This window comes from Cuculus canorus, chromosome 24, assembly GCF_017976375.1.
Source record: "Cuculus canorus isolate bCucCan1 chromosome 24, bCucCan1.pri, whole genome shotgun sequence".
NCBI lineage: Eukaryota > Metazoa > Chordata > Aves > Cuculiformes > Cuculidae > Cuculus > Cuculus canorus.
In genome coordinates this window covers 4,730,292-4,750,516 of record NC_071424.1, presented here as the reverse complement: position 1 = coordinate 4,750,516, position 20,225 = coordinate 4,730,292, and the positions used below count along the sequence as shown (strand labels likewise).

The 20,225-nt window shown below is 52.2% G+C and overlaps 1 protein-coding gene across 11 annotated transcripts in view; it reads right to left on the bottom strand.

Annotated features, from left to right (window-relative positions):
- Positions 1-483: 483 nt before the first annotated feature.
- ANKS1A (ankyrin repeat and sterile alpha motif domain containing 1A) overlaps positions 484-20,225 on the bottom strand; it is a 137,174-nt gene continuing 117,432 nt past the window's right edge. For 4 of the 11 annotated variants that reach the window (XM_054087498.1, XM_054087501.1, XM_054087506.1 and 1 more), the window contains 10 exons: positions 14,798-14,896; positions 14,276-14,428; positions 14,000-14,107; positions 10,447-10,611; positions 9,984-10,109; positions 9,714-9,785; positions 9,115-9,201; positions 8,602-8,739; positions 7,488-7,658; positions 484-7,034 (listed from right to left, as the gene is read on the bottom strand). In XM_054087498.1, coding sequence (XP_053943473.1) covers positions 6,795-7,034; positions 7,488-7,658; positions 8,602-8,739; positions 9,115-9,201; positions 9,714-9,785; positions 9,984-10,109; positions 10,447-10,611; positions 14,000-14,107; positions 14,276-14,428; positions 14,798-14,896 — 1,359 coding nt within the window. In that variant the 3' untranslated portion in view covers positions 484-6,794. The remainder of the gene's footprint in view (positions 7,035-7,487; positions 7,659-8,601; positions 8,740-9,114; positions 9,202-9,713; positions 9,786-9,983; positions 10,110-10,446; positions 10,612-13,999; positions 14,108-14,275; positions 14,429-14,797; positions 14,897-20,225) is intronic. The other 7 variants (XM_054087499.1, XM_054087508.1, XM_054087502.1 and 4 more) reach the window with 5 other exon arrangements.

The window sequence follows — 20,225 nt, the reverse complement described above, 5'->3', positions numbered from 1 at the left end:
TACTGAAATCAGGGATTGCCCCAACCCAGGTGTAGGACTTTACACTTGGCCTTGTTGAACCTCATGAGGGTCTCACAGCCCCACTTCTCCAGTCTGTCCAGATCCCTCTGGATGACATCCCCTCCTTCCAGTGTGGTTGCCACACTCAGGTTGGTGTCATCTGCAATCTTGCTGAAGGTGCCCTCAATCTCACCGTCAATATCATTGATAAAGATATTAAACAGCACCGGTCCCAGTTCGGACCCCTGAGGGACACCACTCATCATGGATTTCCACCTGGACTTTGAGCCACTGACCACTTCTCTTTGAATATGACCATCCAACCAGTTTCTTATCCACCGATAAAACCCACCAACCCACGATAAAACCCCACGAAGCTGCCCTCACCCTCTTCTCTCACCTTCCCAAGCCCCATCTGCTGGACCAGAACAGCATCGCTTTAACCCAGGTGAGCAGGAGACTCCAGAGTAAGGCTGAGGTGAAGGTGTGTCTAAGTCTGTTTATTAATTCAGTCTGTTCTAAGTTGTACAATTATGAAAACAACAAAACGACTGCTGGAAGCCCAGGAATATTTACAATCTCGCCTTGTTGTAGTGAGGTCAGTCTATGTTGTTGCACAGATTGGTTACGTTTGGTACCACAAGATGTTTAAAATTCAGACAAATTCGAACAGATTAACAATTGTATATACAGGAAATAAAAGGAAATTCAAGTATCAAAATACAGACAGATTAAATAACATTTGTATTACAAATCAGTCCCACTGCCATACATCACAATTAGCAAAAATGTCTACGTTGCAAACTGAACTCGACTGTTCTCTGCCCTGTTAGGGAATCTCAGGTTATTCTTCCATGGATAAGAAAAATGGTTGAGCTAGATCGACTTTGCAAGAGCAGCATAGTTACCTTCTTTTGGGGAAAAAAAACCAACCTAAAAAAAAGATGAGACCTAAAAGGGACACGTTTTGCAACACGACAGTGCTGCAAACACCACGTTTGCTCTAAAATAAAGATGGGATTGCGTGGAAACGATGCGAGCAGAAGCAAGTCGGGGGAAAATCCTGCTGCCAGAAACTCCCGAAGCGAGGCGGAAGGAGCATTAAAGCAATCGGCTCCACTTGAGCTGCGCACAGAACTGGACGTTTTGGGAGGGACTATTTGGCATTTGGTCTGTGGCTCTGCAGCCTCGTGGAGGGACAGACTTATCCCCAGAGGTCCACGCTGGGAGGTGCTCTATCTCCTCCCCGGGAGGGGGACAGGCACATACCCTGCAAGAATTGTGTGATTTCCTCCGAAAAGAACAATCCCAAGCGAGTTCAAAGACAGCTACAATTAGCTTTTTTTTTTTTTTGCTTTTTCTTTTGTAAATACAAAATTAACAAGGATGAAGCAGCTTCGATTTGAAAAAAATAAAAATAAAAATCATCCCTTCCTATATATAAAAAAAAAGACGACGACTGTACATCTTGGTTTACCTGTCGAGAGTTCTCAGCCTGGACTCATGCCATGCACAAACTGAAGTCCGTAAAACACAACTTGGCCTTAAAAAGGGCAGCAAGGATCCCCAGGCAGGTAAAACCACCGATGCGTTTTGAGTCAAAGTTAAGATTCAGCACCAGAAATTTAGGGAGTTTTCCTCCAGACACCAGGAAACCCTGCCTGGAGGAAGAGCCAGGATGCGTGCGATGGATGGGTTAAGAGATTACTGGGAGGCAGTGACTGGTGTGGTCCAGGGTTAGGCTCCAGCACGCAAGTACCTTGAGAAAAACCCATCGAAATAAAAGGGGAGATGCACTGCCAAAACAATTGCTTTGCCTATGAAATGAGAACGAGAGTATCTGGCTAAAGAACTGTTGGATCACTAAAGACAACCATAGGATTACACATGGGACTGGGAAGGACCACCGGGGTCACCAGCTCCCTTAAGATTGGAGTCTTCATCACCACGACACCTCCAAGCCAACCTTCTAAAAGCTCGTGCATGGAATACGGAAAGGTGTCCCTCCTCCCAAGCAGAGGTTCAATTTGCAATCTCTCCGAAACAGATTTGTTGCCAACACACCAAATATTTACACTTAACACCAGTATGAATTGCAACATATGCATAACAAGGAATGTTAGGTTTCCTAAATTCATCAAACTCAATATAAAGAAAAAAAACATCTCCGCTTCCCCCTCCTAATCATTTACGGGTCTACGCCCTCGGGATTACGGTTCACTTCTCGCCCAGCCTGGCTGGCTGGGGAGATTAAATGAAATCCTGACATACAGCAGCAACTGGAGTTAAAATAGGAATTATTCGGGCATATCGTTCTGGTAAAGCAGCAGGGTAGCACAGCCCCGACGTTCCGATGCCTGTTGAGATTCGAACGAACGTGCTGCGCTACAGGTTTTTTTTGCGTCTGAAGAACGAAAATCACAACCTTTTTTAACCATCTCTCCCTCGAGGGGAACACGGTACTGTGAAAACACATCAGTCACAGCCAAAACTACTGTTAAATACTCCGGTAATGTGAAAGAAAAGCACACAGCACCTTTGAGATGGTGGCATCTGGGGATACCAGACTTAAACGGGGGCCAAGCCATCCTCGGGTTGATTTAATTATCCCCAGGTATGGACTGTTTCTGCGTAATGCCCACAATTTAACTCCTTATTTGTTCACCTTCTGAAACTGTCGCCCTAATTAAATAATGAGCTAGTATCAAAAAAGTGCTAAATCACAATTGAATATACTTAAAAAAAAAACCCAAAACAAAACAAAACAACCCAACCCTTCAGGGCAGAACTGCATTTAAAAACAAGACAGGTGCACAAGAGGCTGGAGAAGGGAGTCGTCTCCAGGTTTTCAGTGCGTAAATGGGGAGAAATTGTGTCCTTGCCATAGAAATGTCAAGTATTGCAACAGTTCTCTGTAGGGAAGCAAGCTTTGTACCATCGGTAATGCTCGGCCACAACCACTCTGGGGTGAAAGATCCTTTGCAGACTCCTTTCTTTAAGTTATTTCCACTTGCTATAAAAGCACGGGGTAGCTTTGGAAATAAAAGGACGCGGACTTACCCTGGAGGAAGTTATTTCCAAGAATTTGGCGTTCTCTACCGTTCACCCAGAATCGAAGCGAGTTTAAGTACCGTTAGAGTTGCGCACACCACTCCCACCGCTAAGACTTTCTACTGTACTCCTTGCCGGACTGCGTGGATTCTCAGTAAATAAGGTTCTATATATTTTTCCTCACCAAAAAACCTGCAGTGCTACACTTCAACCGTGAACCGGATTTGCTCTGTATCAGTTCGCACGTTAAAAACAAAAAAAAAAAGAAAGAAAAGAAACGGGTCGAAAGACGTTTGGCTCACGCTAGAAAAGGTGACATCGCTCTCGGCCTCGGAAGTCGCAGCTTTCCTTTGCTAGAAATGGAGAGAGCTGCTTTTCCCAGCTGGTGGTTGGGATCCCTCTCCCCCCTCTGCTTTGGGAGCCCTCACTGAGCAGCCTTGCAGACCCTCGGGTCAGATGGAGATGATCTTCGTGTCAGCAGGCCACTGCTTCTTAGGTCTCTGCCCCGTTACTACATTTCCGTGGTAGGAGACAGCTGCCCGGAGATCAGCTTTTCAGAGGCAAACAGAAAGGAAGATAATGGAATGAATGATTTCCGAGTCATACAGAAACAAGTGCTGGGAAAGACGAGGCGTACGGCCAGGAGATAGGACACAACCGTGAGGGTTACGGACACAGCGGAAGCTCTGTAAGTTCAGGCAGGGCTGCCTGCGACGCAGCTGGGTTTGGACGGGCACTCTTGGAAAGGCACGTGCTCGAGGGACCCGGTTTTGTGCTGAGGAACCTGCCCTTCCCAGCTGGAGGCAGAGGGAGATGCAAGAGCTCAGACCCTCTGAAATCAGGCGTACATGTGGGTAAACGCTTCCTCATAGAAACTGTTCCATCACCACTTTTAATTCAGTTCCTCTTTGCAAGATATAGAAACCCTCAGGGCACTCAGCTTGGAAAGACGTTGATGGAACCCACCTCCAGCCTCTCCGAGCACCTCAGGCACAGCAATATCCTGCTGGCCGCAACGCTCCGGACGGCACTACAGCACAGCCTCTGCCTCGGGGGGCTTTGGGCTGAGGAGCGCTGGCTCCATGGCATTGGAAATACATGTCCTAAACTGAGCTTTCCTTTGGGTATTTGCTTTAAGACAATCCTTTTAGTCCTCTCGTTTGGGTTCTTACCAGCCTAGCCCTTAGTTTGAAGTCAGTTTGCCGCTCAGTGCCATTGAGCCACAAATCATTTGGGAGATCAAACCCATTCCCAAGAAAGAGCTAAATAAAGATTTTGAAACATCAGATTTCACAGCAAAGCTGGGGGAGCAGAAGCTTCGAGGTGATGGCTTTACAGCCCCAGGAAAACTCAAACAAGCTGCTTCTGCGCCCTAAATATCAGGTGCAAATAACTCAGGGCCACTGACCGCTCCGCCAACTGGTGATCGCAAAGGGAAATTTGGGGTAAATGCTAAAAGCTATTTTGGAAATGGAGCTTTCCTGGAGATCTGGGTGCACCCTCTCCTCCATTTGTGCCCAAGATGCCCACTCAGACTCATCACACGGAGGCGAGCGGGTAGTTGCCCCCCCCAAAATGGAATTTTGCCAAGATGTGAAACCCACAGTGAGTTCAGACACTCACATTCCCATTCTGTACATAGGGAAACCGAGGTGAAGAGAGGGGAAATCGCACGGATACACAGCAAGTCAGGGGGAAGCAGCCCTGGGAGCAGGAGTCCTGCCCCCCAGAGCTGTTATTCATGGGATCCTCCTCAGCTTCATCTCAGTGAGCGCTGCAAACACAAGGAAAGAAATCAGATGGGGACGTGGGTGGTTCACTGGGACTTTCACAGGGTCGTGAAAGGCATTCCCAGACCTGTTCCAGCTCTGCTCTGCCCTGTGCCGGCTACGCTGCCATCTCATGCTGATGATTCTCAGTCACATGCTGGAATTGAAAGCTCCTTCTGCTGAGATACACAGAAATGGCAATGTTTTCCTTGAGAAACAGCCAAAAAAGGCCACTATGGGGCCACTTCTAAGCGGAATTCTCATTCCCAAGGCTGGAAGGTGACTGATGTTTCAAGATCCTTATAGCCCTCATCGGGCAATGGTTTATAGCTGCAAACGAGCTTTGGGATTGGCAGTAGACTGATTTCAATCACTTTTCTCCCTTCAGCAAACCAAGAACAACTGCAGTAAGCCGTGCGCAGCAGAGCTCCAACGGCACGGAATCCAGCCCCTCTCACACACCTTCCTTTCCCACCCTGTGGCTAAGGATACGTGCCTTTAAAAGCTTAACCTCTTTAAAATCTGCCAAGCGAGAGCAACGCCCGTAACTCACGAGGAGTTTGGTGAGTGTAAACTATGGGGAGGGCAAAACTCTACAAGAAATGAACTGCATGCAACCAAAACTGCACCTCCGAGAGGGGACAGAGCTCACAGTGGGAACGATCACCCCCGTCCCAACCAGCGCTCCCGTCAGAGCAGGTTTTCTGCTCCAGGCTTTGAGGGGAGAGGCTGTGGGCAGGGTTCCCGGGAAGGAATCTAAGTGAAGGTGTGTTATTTGCAGACAGCATCACAGTGGTTAGTGTCGATTCGAACGGCAGGTAAGAAGAGGGGTGAGTTCACTGGAACAGTACGCAGCCGTGGCTCAGTTGGGAAGAGGAGGATCGAGGAGGGAGTGCGTGCACCGCAGAGACAAGAGGTCTCCATCAGTCCAAGGATAAGAAGGTGAAATAGGGAAAAAAAAAAGAAAAGGCCTGGGGAGTGTCACGTTGCCCCAGGGATTCACAGTGCCAGAGCGAGGGGAAAGACGTGAAAACGGCAGGCGGCTTCCTGGATCCACATCTCCGATTCCCCCAGCCTGCATCCCTCTGCACCTCCCACCTCCCACGTATCTAACAGCGTGTTACCCCTGTTTCCGAGTAAGGAGAATTCACAGTGTTCAGTAGTGATCAGGTACAAAAGCCGTTTAAGTCTACAGTCTCCTAAGCGCTGCTGCCTTTGCCGTAGGGCCTACGCGGGGCTCAGCGCGAGCAGCTGGAGGAAGAAGGAGTTTAGAAGAGCAGACAGATCAGATCGCAAAGGCACGGTTAGACACGGTGACACGGGGTGTGTTTGCTTTAGAAGATAGTGGTCTCATACTTAGTGCTGAGGGTCCGCTTGGAGTCCTGTTTGGGGTCCACGACCCAGGAGACACTGGCATGAGACTGGGAGTCTTGGTCCGCTTCAGGAGGGTCCAGCTGGAGAATAAGGAGAGAAAAAGCACGTTAGGTCACCCGAGCTTCTGGGACAGAACGAGTGGCGATACAAACAACAGAGAGGCTGATGCTCTGCCTAATGCCCATCCCAAAAATGTGCAGATGTGGGGGGAAGCAGCTCCCACTGGGGAGGCATTTGAGTCCTTCCAAGCTGAAGCCACCTCAGTCTCAACCCAGCACCCTGAGATGACCTCCTGTATCAGGCTTGCAAGCCCCGATTACCGTGAGCGACAGCTCCACTTCATCTCACAAACAAGCGTGAAGAATTGAGCGCTATAAAGATGGCACTAAAAAAAGAGGAAGAGGGGGAGAGAGGGAGGCAGCTCCAGGCAGGTGAGCTCCCACGTGATTTACTCTCCTGACCAAGCATGGCTCTTTCATCTTGTCCTCCTAAATCAGGATCCTACAGGAAGGTTAACAACACCAGAACGAGCAACGCAGTGAGTTGAGAACTGCCACTCTACATCAGCAGGGATGGATACGAGCAGTTCGTCCCTGCGGTTCATCTGAGCCCATGGAATGAGCGGGGAGGGAAGACAGCAGCGAGGCAGGACACGAGACCACAGCGGGAGACGTGGGAAGCGGGGAGGCAGGCAGCCCGGGTCGGTTCGGAATGGAAGATGGCAGGAAGAAGGGTAAAGACCTTAGTTCCAGGACTAACAGACTGCAGCGGCAGGTAGGAGGGGCGGTGTGTTGTACAGGTTTGACAGTAACAACAGCGAGTGTCGGGAGGGTGCGGCACCTGAGCGGGGGGAGCAAGCAGAACACAGACAAAAGGAAACATTAAAGGAAGGCAATGGCTTATGCAGCATCCCTGCTCCTCAGTTTGGGTCAGGTTTGGCTACGGGGGCACTTGAGTGCTGCAAACCGCAGGCTGCCTACTCATGGGACTTTACAGGTTTGCGCATGGAAGCCGTGCTGGACCCAGCAGGGCACTTAACCCCCACCTCACCCCAGCTATTTCCACCTCTGCTCGCCCTCACCCTACCAAGGGAAGCCCTAACCCCGCAGTAGGACTCTGCAGCTGAGCCACGGACACCTCAATATCAATGGTGTGTGAAGTTCCAGGTGCTGCATCCTCAGCGGGGCTCAACCCCCTCTGAATGGAGAGGTTTAAGCGTGCAGCGCCCAAGAGAAATCCCAGCTCGGATCATGCAGATGGCACCCGGCAGCTCGCCGGCCCGCACATACGTACTGCGGATTTCCTCACGCCAGCTCGTGGTTTAGGCACCGGTTTGGAAGATTTTGTTTCAATTGTTTCTCCTGCTGCAGCACCCAAAGATTTCGCTCTCTGGGCTTGAAGGGCCAGCTGGTAGGCGACCTCGAACGCCTGCCCCAACGTGAGGATGATCTCGTACGTCAAGTTCTTCAGAGAGACCACAGAAAACACAAAAGCTGTTAGGTGCGTACCTTGTTCATCTCCTTGTCTGGAGATACAGACCTCCGCAGAGCTCAGCACTTTTCTGTTAGCGGGTCACATCCTGGCAAAGCTGTTCTGCACACACAAGGCAGCGCTGAGCTCCTGCCCTGCAGGGGAGCTGGCACTGAGCTGCTGCCATGCTCACACAGCACCAGTTGGGACCACCTGCGAGGCTGCTACAGCCCCACAAGCATCGCAGTTTAGCAGCGTTTTGCGTTGTAAAGAGAAAAAAGCCCAAACGTCTCGTACAGCCGATTCTGCCCAAGAATGAAAGCAAGTTATGCTTCTACGCTCTCGGCGAATTAAAAGGCTGTTAAATCAGCCTATAACACTCAACATAATTGAAAGCGTATTAGGGTTTTGTTCACGGCATATTCCTCAGGAGGGACAAACTCTTGCCCTGCTTTATTCCGCACTGGAGACTACAGTAATGAAGCCAGACAAATATTCTCTTTGTTGACAGAGCTCCAAAGTAAAACCATTTTGAGCCAGGACTTTGAAAGGAATACTTTCAGGTAGAAACAGGTACAAGAGCCCTGGAACGAAGCAGATCCTCTTCTGTGACTCGCAAATGAAGCTGAGTGACAGAACAAATGGCTGACGGACTTGATAAACATATAATCATGGAATGGGTTGAGTTGGAAGGGATCTCAAAGCCCATCCAGTTCCACCCCCTGCCATGGGCAGGGACACCTCCCACTGGATCAGGGGCTCCAAGCCCCATCCAACCTGGCCTTGAACCCCTCCAGGGATGGGGCAGCCACCACTGCTCTGGGCAACCTGTTTTAGGTCTTAGAGGTGGTTTCCAACCTTAACGATTCTACGGATCTATAAGTGGACTGCAAAGTACTGCAGCACGCTGGGAGACAAGATGCGATAACCCACTCACCACATCCACGGTGCTGAAGACATGGCAGTAGTGGTGGCTGGTCTGCAGGTCCTTGGTGATGTAGGCAAACGTGCAAAGATCCTCGGGGTCCTGAGCAGCGCAGGAGATGTTCCGGATCTCATGTTCAGCAATGACATTCTGCCGGGGTCAACCACAAGTACCCGTCACCCTTTGGGGATGGCAAATACACCCGGCAAACGGCGGTCGTAGCAAGTGTGTACTGAGGAGAGGGAGCAAAACACGTACTGGGAGGGAAGGGGTCTCCCAGCCAGACCAGTCCTAGCTCCATCCCATGGTAGGAATAAATGGCAGCATGATCCACAAGCAGCCAGTTTGCCAGGACTTTGGCATTGAGGTAACCATCACCACCTTGGTGCTCTCCCATAGCCTTGGCAGCTCCTCAGGAACAGATGAGGCTTCTGGAGCCACTAAATGTGAGTTGCAGACCCACAGGCAGGTGGGACCACTGGTGTTGTCCCTCCAGACACCAACTTCAGTGCATTTGGAGCTCACCTTGTTAGAGGCATCGATGAACTTCACCCCCTTATACGTGATGGACAGGATTATGGTCGGGATCTTCTTCATATGCTCTGTAGATTTCTTCAGAAACAACAACATTGAAGTGATCAGTTGTGAATCATAGAATGGTTCAGGTTGGAAGAGACCTTAAAGCCCAACCAGTTCCACCCCCTGCCATGGGCAGGGACACCTCCCACTGGATCAGGGTGATAAAAGCCCCATCCAACCTGGCCTTGAACCCCTCCAGGGATGGGGCAGCCATCACTGCTCTGGGTAACCTGGGCCAGGGCCTCCCCACCCTTACAGCAAAACATTTCTCCCTAAGATCTCACCTCAATCTCCCCTCTTTCAGCTGAAAACCCTTCCCCTTCATCCTCTCCCTGCCCTCCCTGATCCAGAGCTCCTCCTCAGCTTTCCTGGAGCCCCTTTCAGCACTGGAAGCTGCTCTAAGGTCTCCCTGCAGGCTTCTCTTCTCCAGGCTGAACACCCCCAACTCTCTCAGCCAATCCTCACACAGGAGGTGCCCCAGCATCCTCTCCGTATCATCCACCACAGGCTGTGAGAAAATCCCCCCATCCCCACGGTCTCCATACCCTCATCTTGGCACAGGCATCCTGCGTAGACTCTGTCCCTCGGAGGTCTTTGATCAACATGGAGCCCAAGTACTGTTTGGAAGAGGGAGAGATGCCAAAGCTTCAGGCACGAATCCTTGCCAATCCCAAAGGAATGCCATGGCCTCGCGAGTGGCCAATAGCTGTGGCGGGGGAGAGGCAGGTCCCCCAAGGAGCAGGGAGGAAGCAGGACAACTCCCAACGCACCCATCTGACCCCAGAACCTCCTCATCCTCTCCAAAAGCCACTTACGTTGGCCTCGTACCCGCAGGACTCGAAGATGAGCTTCTCCGGCTGGTGCTGCCAGTTTTGGACAGGGGCGTACGGGGCAGCCAGGCTGGGGGGGCGCAGGGTCAGCTTTGACTCCCGACGGTCCTCCTGGAAGGGAAGAAACCTGGCTGTGAAGCCACAACAGGGCCAGTCTGGGTAGAAACACGTATTCTAGGAGCGCTCTTAGGGCTGAAGCAATTGAGGTTCGCAATGGCCAAATCCCACAGGAGCTGAGGAGGCAGCACGCTGCGGGTGAAGGTATGCAACTGAGGCATAAACGAGCTGCTGACTCTAATGCTTGAGCAGCAACAGCATGGGAAGCTGTGCTGGACCAGCTCCTTGGCTCTCCAGGCATTGCCCTAACTCCTTGCTGGCTCCAGAGATGGGGAAGCCTGCCCTGAGCTGTGCAGAGGGGCACCCAGGACACATAAAATCACCCACTGACCTGTGCTTTGTAGCGCTCAACTCTGGAATACGGAGTAACCTCGGTGCCACGGTCGTGTTGCCTCTTCCCCGTGTCCCCAGATGGCAGCAGGAGATCGGCGGATCTGCCCGTGCAGGAGTCATTCTGGCTCAGGGGCGACGATGTCTGAGACATCAAGTCCTGGCACTGAAACAAGCAGACATCACAAACCGTCCTGGTCAGCCTGTGCTGGAGCTGTGCCCATCCCTCGGTTCCCTTTACAGCATCTGACACAATGGCTGCAATTATCAGGGAGCGCAGGGATAGGACGAGGGGGAACGGTTTTCAGCTGAGAAAGGGGAGATTGAGATGAGGTCTTGGGAAGAAATGTTTTGCTGTGAGGGTGGGGAGGCCCTGGCCCAGGTTGCCCAGAGCAGTGATGGCTGCCCCATCCCTGGAGGGGTTCAAAGCCAGGTTGGATGGGCCTTGGAGCCCCTGATCCAGTGGGAGGTGTGGCATGGGGTGGGACTGGATGGGCTTTAAGGTCCCTTCCAACCCAAACTATTCTATGATTCTATGAGTGCGCAGAGTTAACGGGGTCAGCTCCTCTCTGCAGGCTCCTGCCTCAGTGCCATCCATCACATCCATCACATTAATTCCTTGCGATACTCTGGTTCACTCCAGGTTTCTGGTAGGTGTGGAGCCCTTTGTGCTGAGCACACTTCCCATAAGCTCATCCCAGCAGAGCAAGAGTCACACTGAGCTGTGGGCAGGGTATTTAGAGAGGAACAGGCTCCACTAAAGCACTGAGCAAAGCACTCCAAGCCACTGATGCTCAGCTACCCCAAGAGAGACAATCTGGGAGTCCAGTGAGAGATGATCCCAGATGCCTGACAGCCTGGCTCTTCCTGCAGGCAAGATTCGTTGCCTGTACGTGCCAACCGCCCGGCAGACAATGCGGGAAGCTCACAGCTGCAACACGCATTAGTCCTATTCAACGGACTTGCTTAATTTGCCATTGACGTCCTTCCGCTCCCCACGCCAAAGCCAGGCGCTGGATCGCACCAGCTGTAGCACCAGGAAATGCTGCAAACGGCCCATTCTCCTACACAGCCTCCCATCCAGCATATTAATCAGTCGATGCGGCACCAAAGGACTCCTCTAAACCCTCAACAACCCTGTTTTCAGCCTCAGCAGGTTCAAAAGGACCTTTCAGAGGAGCGCGGATCCTCTGATGGCTGTTGCTCAACTGGGCTTTTGCTGTCGGAAAAGGAGGTAGTTGAGCAGTGAGGAGAAGGTGCAGGGTCTGTACCAGGCAGCCTCCCAGCTCCTGAGCACATGCACAAACCCTCTCTTTTTTTAACACCTAAACCCCAGTCCCTAAAAGATCCGGCATAAACAGAGCCCAGCAGCCCAACTCACTTCAGCGAAGACTTTTGGCTGGAAAGCCTTGGCAATCCAAGGAAAGAGCTCTGCAGCAGGGCAAGGACCAGGTGTTGGGATGGGGAAACTCCAGTCACTCCCCATTTGAGCTCCAGGAAGCTGATTTGCAAACACTGGGAGGAAGCAGCATGACCATGGCATGTTGCCCTGCTCCCAAACTCCCAGGTTAGCTGCAAACTCAAGGGGTTTTGCCAAACTCAGCTCTCAAATTTTGCTTTTCAGGAAGAACAGTGAACGTGGTGGCTTCCTTCCCAGCCAACCCCAATACCGAAAGGCTTGACATATTAACGCTCTCTCTCCTGCTGCAGAAAATCAACATCCACAAATCACGCTCCCGGTGCAGCACGAACCCTCTCTTTTTTTAACATCTAAACCCCAGTTCCTAAAAGATCCGGCATAAACAAGCAGAGCCCAGCAGCCCAACTCACTTCAGCGAAGACTTTTGGCTGGAAAGCCTTGGCAATCCAAGGGAAGAGCTCTGCAGCAGGACAAGGACCAGGTGTTGGGATGGGGAAACTCCAGTCACTCCCCATTTCAGCTCCAGGAAGCTGATTTGCAAACACTGGGAGGAAGCAGCATGACCATGGCATGTTGCCCTGCTCTTGAACTCCCAGGTTAGCTGCAAACTCAAGGGGTTTTGCCAAACTCGGCACTCAAATATTGCTTTTCAGGAAGAACAGTGAACGTGGTGGCTTCCTTCCCAGCCAACCCCAATACCGAAAGGCTTGACATATTAACGCTCTCTCTCCCGCTGCAGAAAATCAACATCCACAAATCACGCTGAGTGCTATTTGGCTGTGAGAGTAAGAGCTCTAGAGAAGCCCAGGGAGACAGATCTCAGACTCCCAACTGGTGCAATCAAACCCACAGGTCGCAGCTGCATCCCATCTCACCAGCTGAGCCATGTCACACTCCTGCCTACGGGAACGCTGCCTTACATCTGGCCAGGAAACAAGGGGGAGAAAATCAGCTCAGAATTCCCCTTCAGTGCAAGCACAGAGGTGGGAGGAGGACCCTGCTACCCGCTCAGTGCAGGCACCCTCCTTGCACGGAGGCACCTGCTCCGAAGGAGCTGCCTGACATTTCCCACGGGGCAGGCATCCAGAATTTGACCTGCAAGGGCTGAATATTATCTTCCCCTACTCATTTCAGGAACAGAGTCACGCCTGTGCGAGGATTTGCTGGTTGGATTGCTGGAGCTAAGGTGAAAAACCAAATGGGTGCAGATTTATTTTGCACAGGGAAGGTGGAGTTTGACCCACAAAGAAGAAAGCTGAGTTGGTAAACTCGTCCACCACTTCAGCTGGAGTGCATTTGTCCAACAAATGGTGATGGGTGCCGTTGTGCAGCCTGGCCACAGCAGGACTTGTACAGCACAATGACAAATCTGTAAGCTGTTTCTACTCTGCCCACGTGCTCCAGGTGCTCTGGCCAAATCGTTAGCCAGCCTGGCCGTTAGGTTTCCCAAGTTCTACTTGACCGTGCTGTGAGTGGGAGTGTTGGGCTTTGCATCACCCCCAGCAGCTGCCAAGGTGCATCCGCTGGAACTGTTTAAAACCAAGCACTCCCACCTCCTCACGGCCAGATGTGCAGTCGCCTCAACACTTCAAGAACTCCTCTTCCCAACCACCAAGTATCTGAGGACCAGGAGGAACCCAAGCTTCCACGTCAAATGGATTTGTTTTAATAAGAAAAAAAGGCCACTTAGGTTCTACTCTTTCTTTTTTTTTAAAAGCAATGCAATTTCCAAGATCCCTCTCTATGCTCATTACTCTTAATACTCGCCTTCAAAAGAGTTTTAACTTAAATATTGACACTGGGGGGGGGTGGTGTACCCTTTTTTATTGATTTTGCTTCGTGCCTGCGCATGAAAGCAGCAGAGGAAGTCTGAATGTGCCTCCCTCTCTGAGCCTGAAACCTATCCAGGGCTTGAGCTCTCGGTAAACACCCTCTACAGATCTTCAGGCTCCCCAGATGTGATAGCTGCTAAAGAGAAAAGGGACAATTTTTCCTGACAGAGCTGGGTTTAGTTCTTTGAAGGAAAAGGAGGGACGTGAAGGAGAGCCAGTGTGGTAAAAAGCACCCTGGCCACTACTAAGTGTGCTTTGCACAGACCTATCAGCCAGACAGGGAACACAAAACAGTGACTCACTCTCAGCTGTGAGAACCGTGGCGGCTTCGCCGGTGGCTCCTCGTAGGGTCTGTCTGCCAGGGAGGCAATGATCCTCTTCCGATGGCCGAGCAGATTCACTTTCAACACCTGCAGAGAGAGACCACGGTCACTGCTGGCTCTCTGCGCTCAGCAAGAAGCAGAGCTTGTCCCTTTGGGCAGCGCTGCTCACGTTTAACACAACTCCCTGCAAGTCACAGCCCTGGAGGGAACGCAGCCGGGACCTCGCTGCCGTGGCAAGAGAAAGGTGATACTCACGTTCACTATTTCAAGCTCCCAGAGGTTTTTCACAGTGTCAATAGAGCTGTAGCCGCTCGAGAGGAAGGACTGAATGTAATCCTGCAGCCCCAAAGAGTCGAGCCATGCGGGAACCGAAGGCTGGCTGTTGCCATCGCAGCCCAGGGGTTTCAACTGAAATAGCACAAGAAAGGGGTTAAAAGCATCAATTAAAATCAGTTTAAACGCCATCCTCATCTCCACTAGCAGCTTTGAGGTAAAAAAATCACTGTATCAGCAGGGAATGCACTTGGGATCAAGACTGGTAGGAGGGACAGCCACCCTCTCCCCAGCATGGAGTCATCCCATCCACAGAGCTTGGTGGATCAATGTACTCCTCCCTTTCCCTGCTGTTCCCAAAGCCCTTCCCACAGCTCTGTGATTTCTTCGTGGGTCACAAGGACACAGATGGAGTCACAGGGACCGGCTTTTGTTTCCTCTGCTTTCACAGCCATGCCCGGCAATGCCCCATCCCTGCTTCATGTGAGAGACATCAGTGCTGACCTTCGGGAGGGAGCGAGCTGCCTGGAGGAGCTTCCGACGGTGCTGCGGGTCACCGATCCCAATGTCCCGAAGGTCCTGGTCTTCCATGACATTACAGCCCTGTGGGAACAGGATGGAGCAATGTGGAAGCAGAGGGCAACAGAAGCCACATCAGGTGCGGCAGCAGAGATAGTGCTTATTACAGCTCACTCCTGACCTCACCTCCCAGCACGGAGAAGGAGGAGGAAAAGGAGGAGGAGAAAGGCTCCCAAGGAGGCAGCTCTGCCCTATGTATCAACCTCAGGCACACAGCTGCAGCGCACACAGCATTGGTGGGGCAGGGCACTGCCATCCTCTCCATCTTCCAGCTGATTTCAGGCCACAGCTGACAACAGCCTTCCCGGTTGATGCACGGAGTGCTTTAATCCCCGTCGAACAACACCCAGGTGAACCCCAGCTCCACGCACAGTGCCCGAGAAGGGCCACGCGGCTCTGCTCAGCCTCCCTCCACGTCCACAATGCAATCTGAATTTCTTTCCATGAGACCACGCAACCTGGTGAAGGTCAGATTTCCCCCTCCCTCTCCTGGGCAGGGAAGCAGCCCACTCTGCTCGGGCAGAGTGGCTCTGATCGCAACACAAAGCTCTGTTAAAGCCCATTTTCTACCCTCCTCTCCCTGCAGAGTAAGCAGAGCATGCTGACTTCATCCCCCTCTCCATAGCCTCCATCCCAACCTGTTTCCCTGCCCCTTGTACCTGGGGAGAGCTCAGCGGGAAGCCCGGAACCATCTCCCCACGACTGGTAGAGCCACACCACGGTTGAACTGAGGGCTTTGGCTTAAGCCTCGAAACCCCCCTCATCCATGGACCTGCCTCCCTCTGCTCTCAGGAGAGGCACAGCTGAAGGTCTGAGCTGACAGCGCTTTGCTGTTCCACATTTTGGTTTTGTAAGAGAAACCTAATTAAAATTGGCTGTCGGGCACGCAGGCTGCAGGAACAGCGAGCTGATCAGCCACGGCTTCCGGAGGGGAAGGAGAGGGGAAGATGGCCAAGTATCCGCTTTGAAGGGCAACAAAGTTGGGGTTGCTCAGCCTGGAGAAAAGAAGGTTCCAGGGAGACCTCAGAGCAGCTTTCAGTGCTGAAAGGGGCTCTGGGAAAGCTGGGGAGGGGCTCTGGATCAGGGAGGGCAGAGAAAGGATGAAGGGGAACGGTTTTGAGCTGCAAGAGGGGAGATTGAGGTGAGATCTTAGGAAGAAATGTTTTGCTGTGAAGGTGGGGAGGCTCTCATTTTGAGGATTTTGCACAGGTTGCCCAGAGCAGTTGTGGCTGCCCCATCCCTGGAGGGGTTCCAGGCCAGGTTGGATGGGCTTTGATCACCCTGATCCAGTGGGAGGTGTCCCTGCCCATGGCAGGGGGTTGGAACTGGATGCGCTTTAAGGTCCCTTCCAACCCAAACTATTCTATCATTCTCCTGTCAGCACTGTTCCCACCACCTCCACGGCCTGGTGTGATAATGCTGGGTCGGACGCTGCACGGCTCCGTCTCTGAGAGCTGCTCTTCCCCTCAGCCACAGAGATAAGTGAGCAGAGAAACAGAGAATTAACGCTACAGATAAGAGACGCCTGAAGCAGCAGCGCTGGGAGAGCTGCCCTCAAAGGCCAGACTGCAGAGAAACAATTATTTAGCAAATGACAGTGGCAAATTAAAGCAGCGGGTGGCAGGGAAACAGGGCCCTGCAGACACACCGTGACTGTCAGCACCCACAGCATCGAGGCGGAGGCTCCTCTGCCTCCATCCGCCCTTGGCAGGCAGGGATGCCCAAGGCCCTCAATTCCTGGCACGCCACGTAGGGATGGAGAGCAAGGATCTGGAGCAGACAGCCACAATACAAAAGCATTTGTCTAAGTTGTTTAAACAAGCAGAAAGAACCGGAACTGAAGACCTTTCAGCTGATTATGATAGAATCACAGCATGGTTTGGGTTGGAAAAGACCTTAAAGCCCATTCAGTTCCATCCCATCTGCCACAGGCAGGGACACCTCCCAGTGGATCAGGTCGCTCAAAGCCCCATCCAACCTGATCAGGGTGGTTTGCTCCCTGCTTTCCAAAATGTCAGCTGAAAAAGGGGAGATCGAGATGAGTTCTTAGGAAGAAATGCTTTCCTGTGAGGGTGAAGAGGCCCTCGTTGGGGTGGTGGTGGCTGCCCCATCCCTGGAGGGGTTCAAGGCCAGGTTGGATGGGGCTTGGAGGAACCTGATCCAGTGGGAGGTGTCCCTGCCCAAGGCAGGAGGTGGGACTGGATGGACTTTGAGGTCCCTTCCAACCCAACCCATTCCATGATGACCCTATGAGAGACACAAGCTGCAGCGCTGGTCTGCAGCGCGCCTACCTACTGTCAGCTGGAAAAAGCTGCTGCCACCACTCGAGACGGCACCGTAGGTGGGTGACAGCTCTGCACGGGCACAGGGGCACATTGCTACATCCCCTGCCTTTGGTGGGTTGCACCCCACCACCTGCAAGCAAGGTCCTGTGAAAGCCCTAGGTCTCACCTGAGTAGTAAAGCTACACAGAGCTCTGCGTGAGGATGTAATTATGTTGTACAAGTTGTTCTCTGCACCCCTGGATTGCACAGAAGGGCTGAAGGTTCAGAGGGTGCTCATTTGGTCCAAGAGCAGCAGCAAACTCCGCTGCATCGAGAGCAAACATCCTGCATGAGTAAAGCAGTGATCACTCTGGCTTGGTAGCAGCAGCATCCCACCAAAAAAGAGAAAACATCCCTCCCCTTTCTTGCTCACAAATCTTAAGCCGAAGAGCCACGTTTAACGTGCTTTCCTGTAACAGTGGGAGATTGTGCGCTTGGCTCAGGGGAAGAGGAAAAGGATTAAAGGCAGCTTAACTCTCCTGCCACGCACCTTACCTGGCAGAAGCGCTTTTGCAGGCTAAGCTTTGCTACAGGGGTTGCCAGAAGGTCTTTGGGAGGGAAAATATGTGTGAGGAATTCATCTCCTGGAGGGAGATGGCTTTCAAAGGGCTTTTTTAAAGGGTCAGAAGAAGGCTAGAGCCAGTGGTGGGATTTCTGTAAGCCTGGAGAGCAAAGCATTGCTGTCCTGCCTGGAGGAGGCAAGGGGAAGCCCAGGAAGGGACTGACTCATTGGAGTCACAGCAGCACGCTAACGTCACACCTCAGGCACCCGAGACATGCAGCTCCCGACACCTCAGCCCCCAACCTGCCCATCTTGGTGCTTTGCTGCTTCATTCCCCCGTGACGAGCTGGGGGCAGGCGCGGGGGCATCGGGGAGGATGCTCACAGCAAACCCTTCACGCACGGACCAGGACAGCAAGGACAATTTGCACCTGAACGAGCCGTGACAACGGTGGAATTCTCACGTATAAAAATCAAATAAGCTTGCTGATCCTATTTACATTTTTACTCACGCTTATTTTCCTATGTTGAGCTGTCTCGGTGCTAATCTACTTTTACACAGCAAAGCCTGGCTAACCCAGCCACGCTCCCAAACCAGCAGCTCGCCCTGTTTTATGCTGACAAAGCCAGTGCCAGGCGCAAGGCAGTAAGTGTTCTCCCACTCCTGGCGTTTCAAATTCAAAGCAAATTGCTTGCTATGTAGCAAGGATACAAGCTGGTTAAATACTGTAAAGCCTTCGGCTCTCTCCACCACTCCTTATTCTTACGTGTCACATTAAATTCCCTCAGTGCCAGTCCGTATTCTCAGGGTACATAACAAGGATAGACAAAGCATAGCAGCTCCGAATAAATCACTGCAATCTATTGTGCGTGAGCCTCCACGTAGAGAAACGTCCTTAAACCCAGGCGGATTTCATCTCCTAGGAAAATATATCATCTGCCACTAAAATAAGACTATGAAACGCAAACACACCAGAGATCTTTTAACCTTTGCCAACCAAAGAGAAGAGCTGTTTAAACCAAACTTTCAACCTGTTTGCATTTAACACACTTTCAGACAAAAGGTGAGGGGCAGAGATGTTCTGTCTGGGCCACTGCGGCCACCAGCGTTCAAGCCACTCTCCTCCAGCACCAGAATTGTGTAGGTTAGGTTAGTGCCCTGCGCTCCGCTAGGGCTGCTGTGGCTGCAAAACCACTCCTGGCCAACCAAAAACTGATGGCATCGCAAAAAAGCTCCCTAAGCTTCTCAGCACCAACGCCATCCTTCGCGATTTCCACAGCACTGGCTCACGTCGGGCACAGGGATGCTGGAAGCTCGGATCCTACAGCAGGAAAAAGCTGTTTCTTGGCTGTAGCGAGGGGATGACCAGAGACACATCCACACCCAGCGGGTCGTGGAGGAAAAGGGAACCAAACATTCACTACTGAGATGAAACAAAGCCTCTTCGTTACCAAAGGCTGCGCAAAGGGAGATTGCCTGCTGCAGAATTTCAGAATAACTGCTGTGAGGGTTTGTGAGGGATTTCTGGGGGAAATCGGGTTTTAAACAATACCCCAATGCAGGTTTTGATTTGTTTTTGGTTTTTTTTGGGGGGGGGGGGAAGGTGGTGGTGGTGGTTTGCTTGGGGCTTTTTTAAACAAAGGTGCCGTTTGGTGCTGACAGGGGTTAGTAACCAGGTCAGATCACAGAATCACAGAAAGGTTTGCGTTGGAAGGACCTCAAAGCCCATCCAGTTCCACCCCTGCCATGGGGAGGGACACCTCCCACTGGATCAGGGGCTCCAAGCTCCATCCAACCTGGCCTGGAACCCCTCCAGGGATGGGGCAGCCACCACTGCTCTGGGCAACCTGGGCCAGGGCCTCCCCACCCTCACAGCAAAACATTTCTTTGTCAGATCTCATCTCAATCTCCCTTTCTTCAGCTGAAAACTGTTCCCCTTCATTCTGTCCCTGCCCTCCCTGATCCAGAGCCCCTCCCCAGCTTTCCTGGACCCCCTTCAGCACTGGAAGCTGCTCCAAGGTCTTCTCGGAGCCTTCTCTTCTCCAAACTGAACAGCCCCAACTCTCTCAGCCTTATACAGGAGGTTCTCCAGCCCTCGGATCATCTCTGTGGTATCCTGTGGTCCTGCTCCAACAGCTCCACATCCTCCCCGTGCTGAGGACTCCGGAGCTGGACACAGGGCTCCAGGTGGGGTCTCACCAGAGTGGAACAGAGGGGCAGAACCCCCTCCCTCCCTGCTGGTCCCACTGCTTTGGATGCAGCCCAGGACACGGTTGGTTTCTGGGCTGGGAGCACATATGCCAGCTCATATGGAGCTTCTTATCCACCTCAAGCCCTTCTCCTCAGGGCTGCTCCCTGTAGCCATCTCCCAAGCATTCCGCTGATGGCTGCAGAGCCTGGAGCCCGACCCCTGGCCCGTGTCACTGGTCCCTCTCCAGCTCCTCTGAGGAGGCGTTCGGCAAATGCCCGAGAAGGACAAGAAGGAAGCTCCCAGGGACTTGGCTCTGCTGTCAGCCCGGTCCTCTAC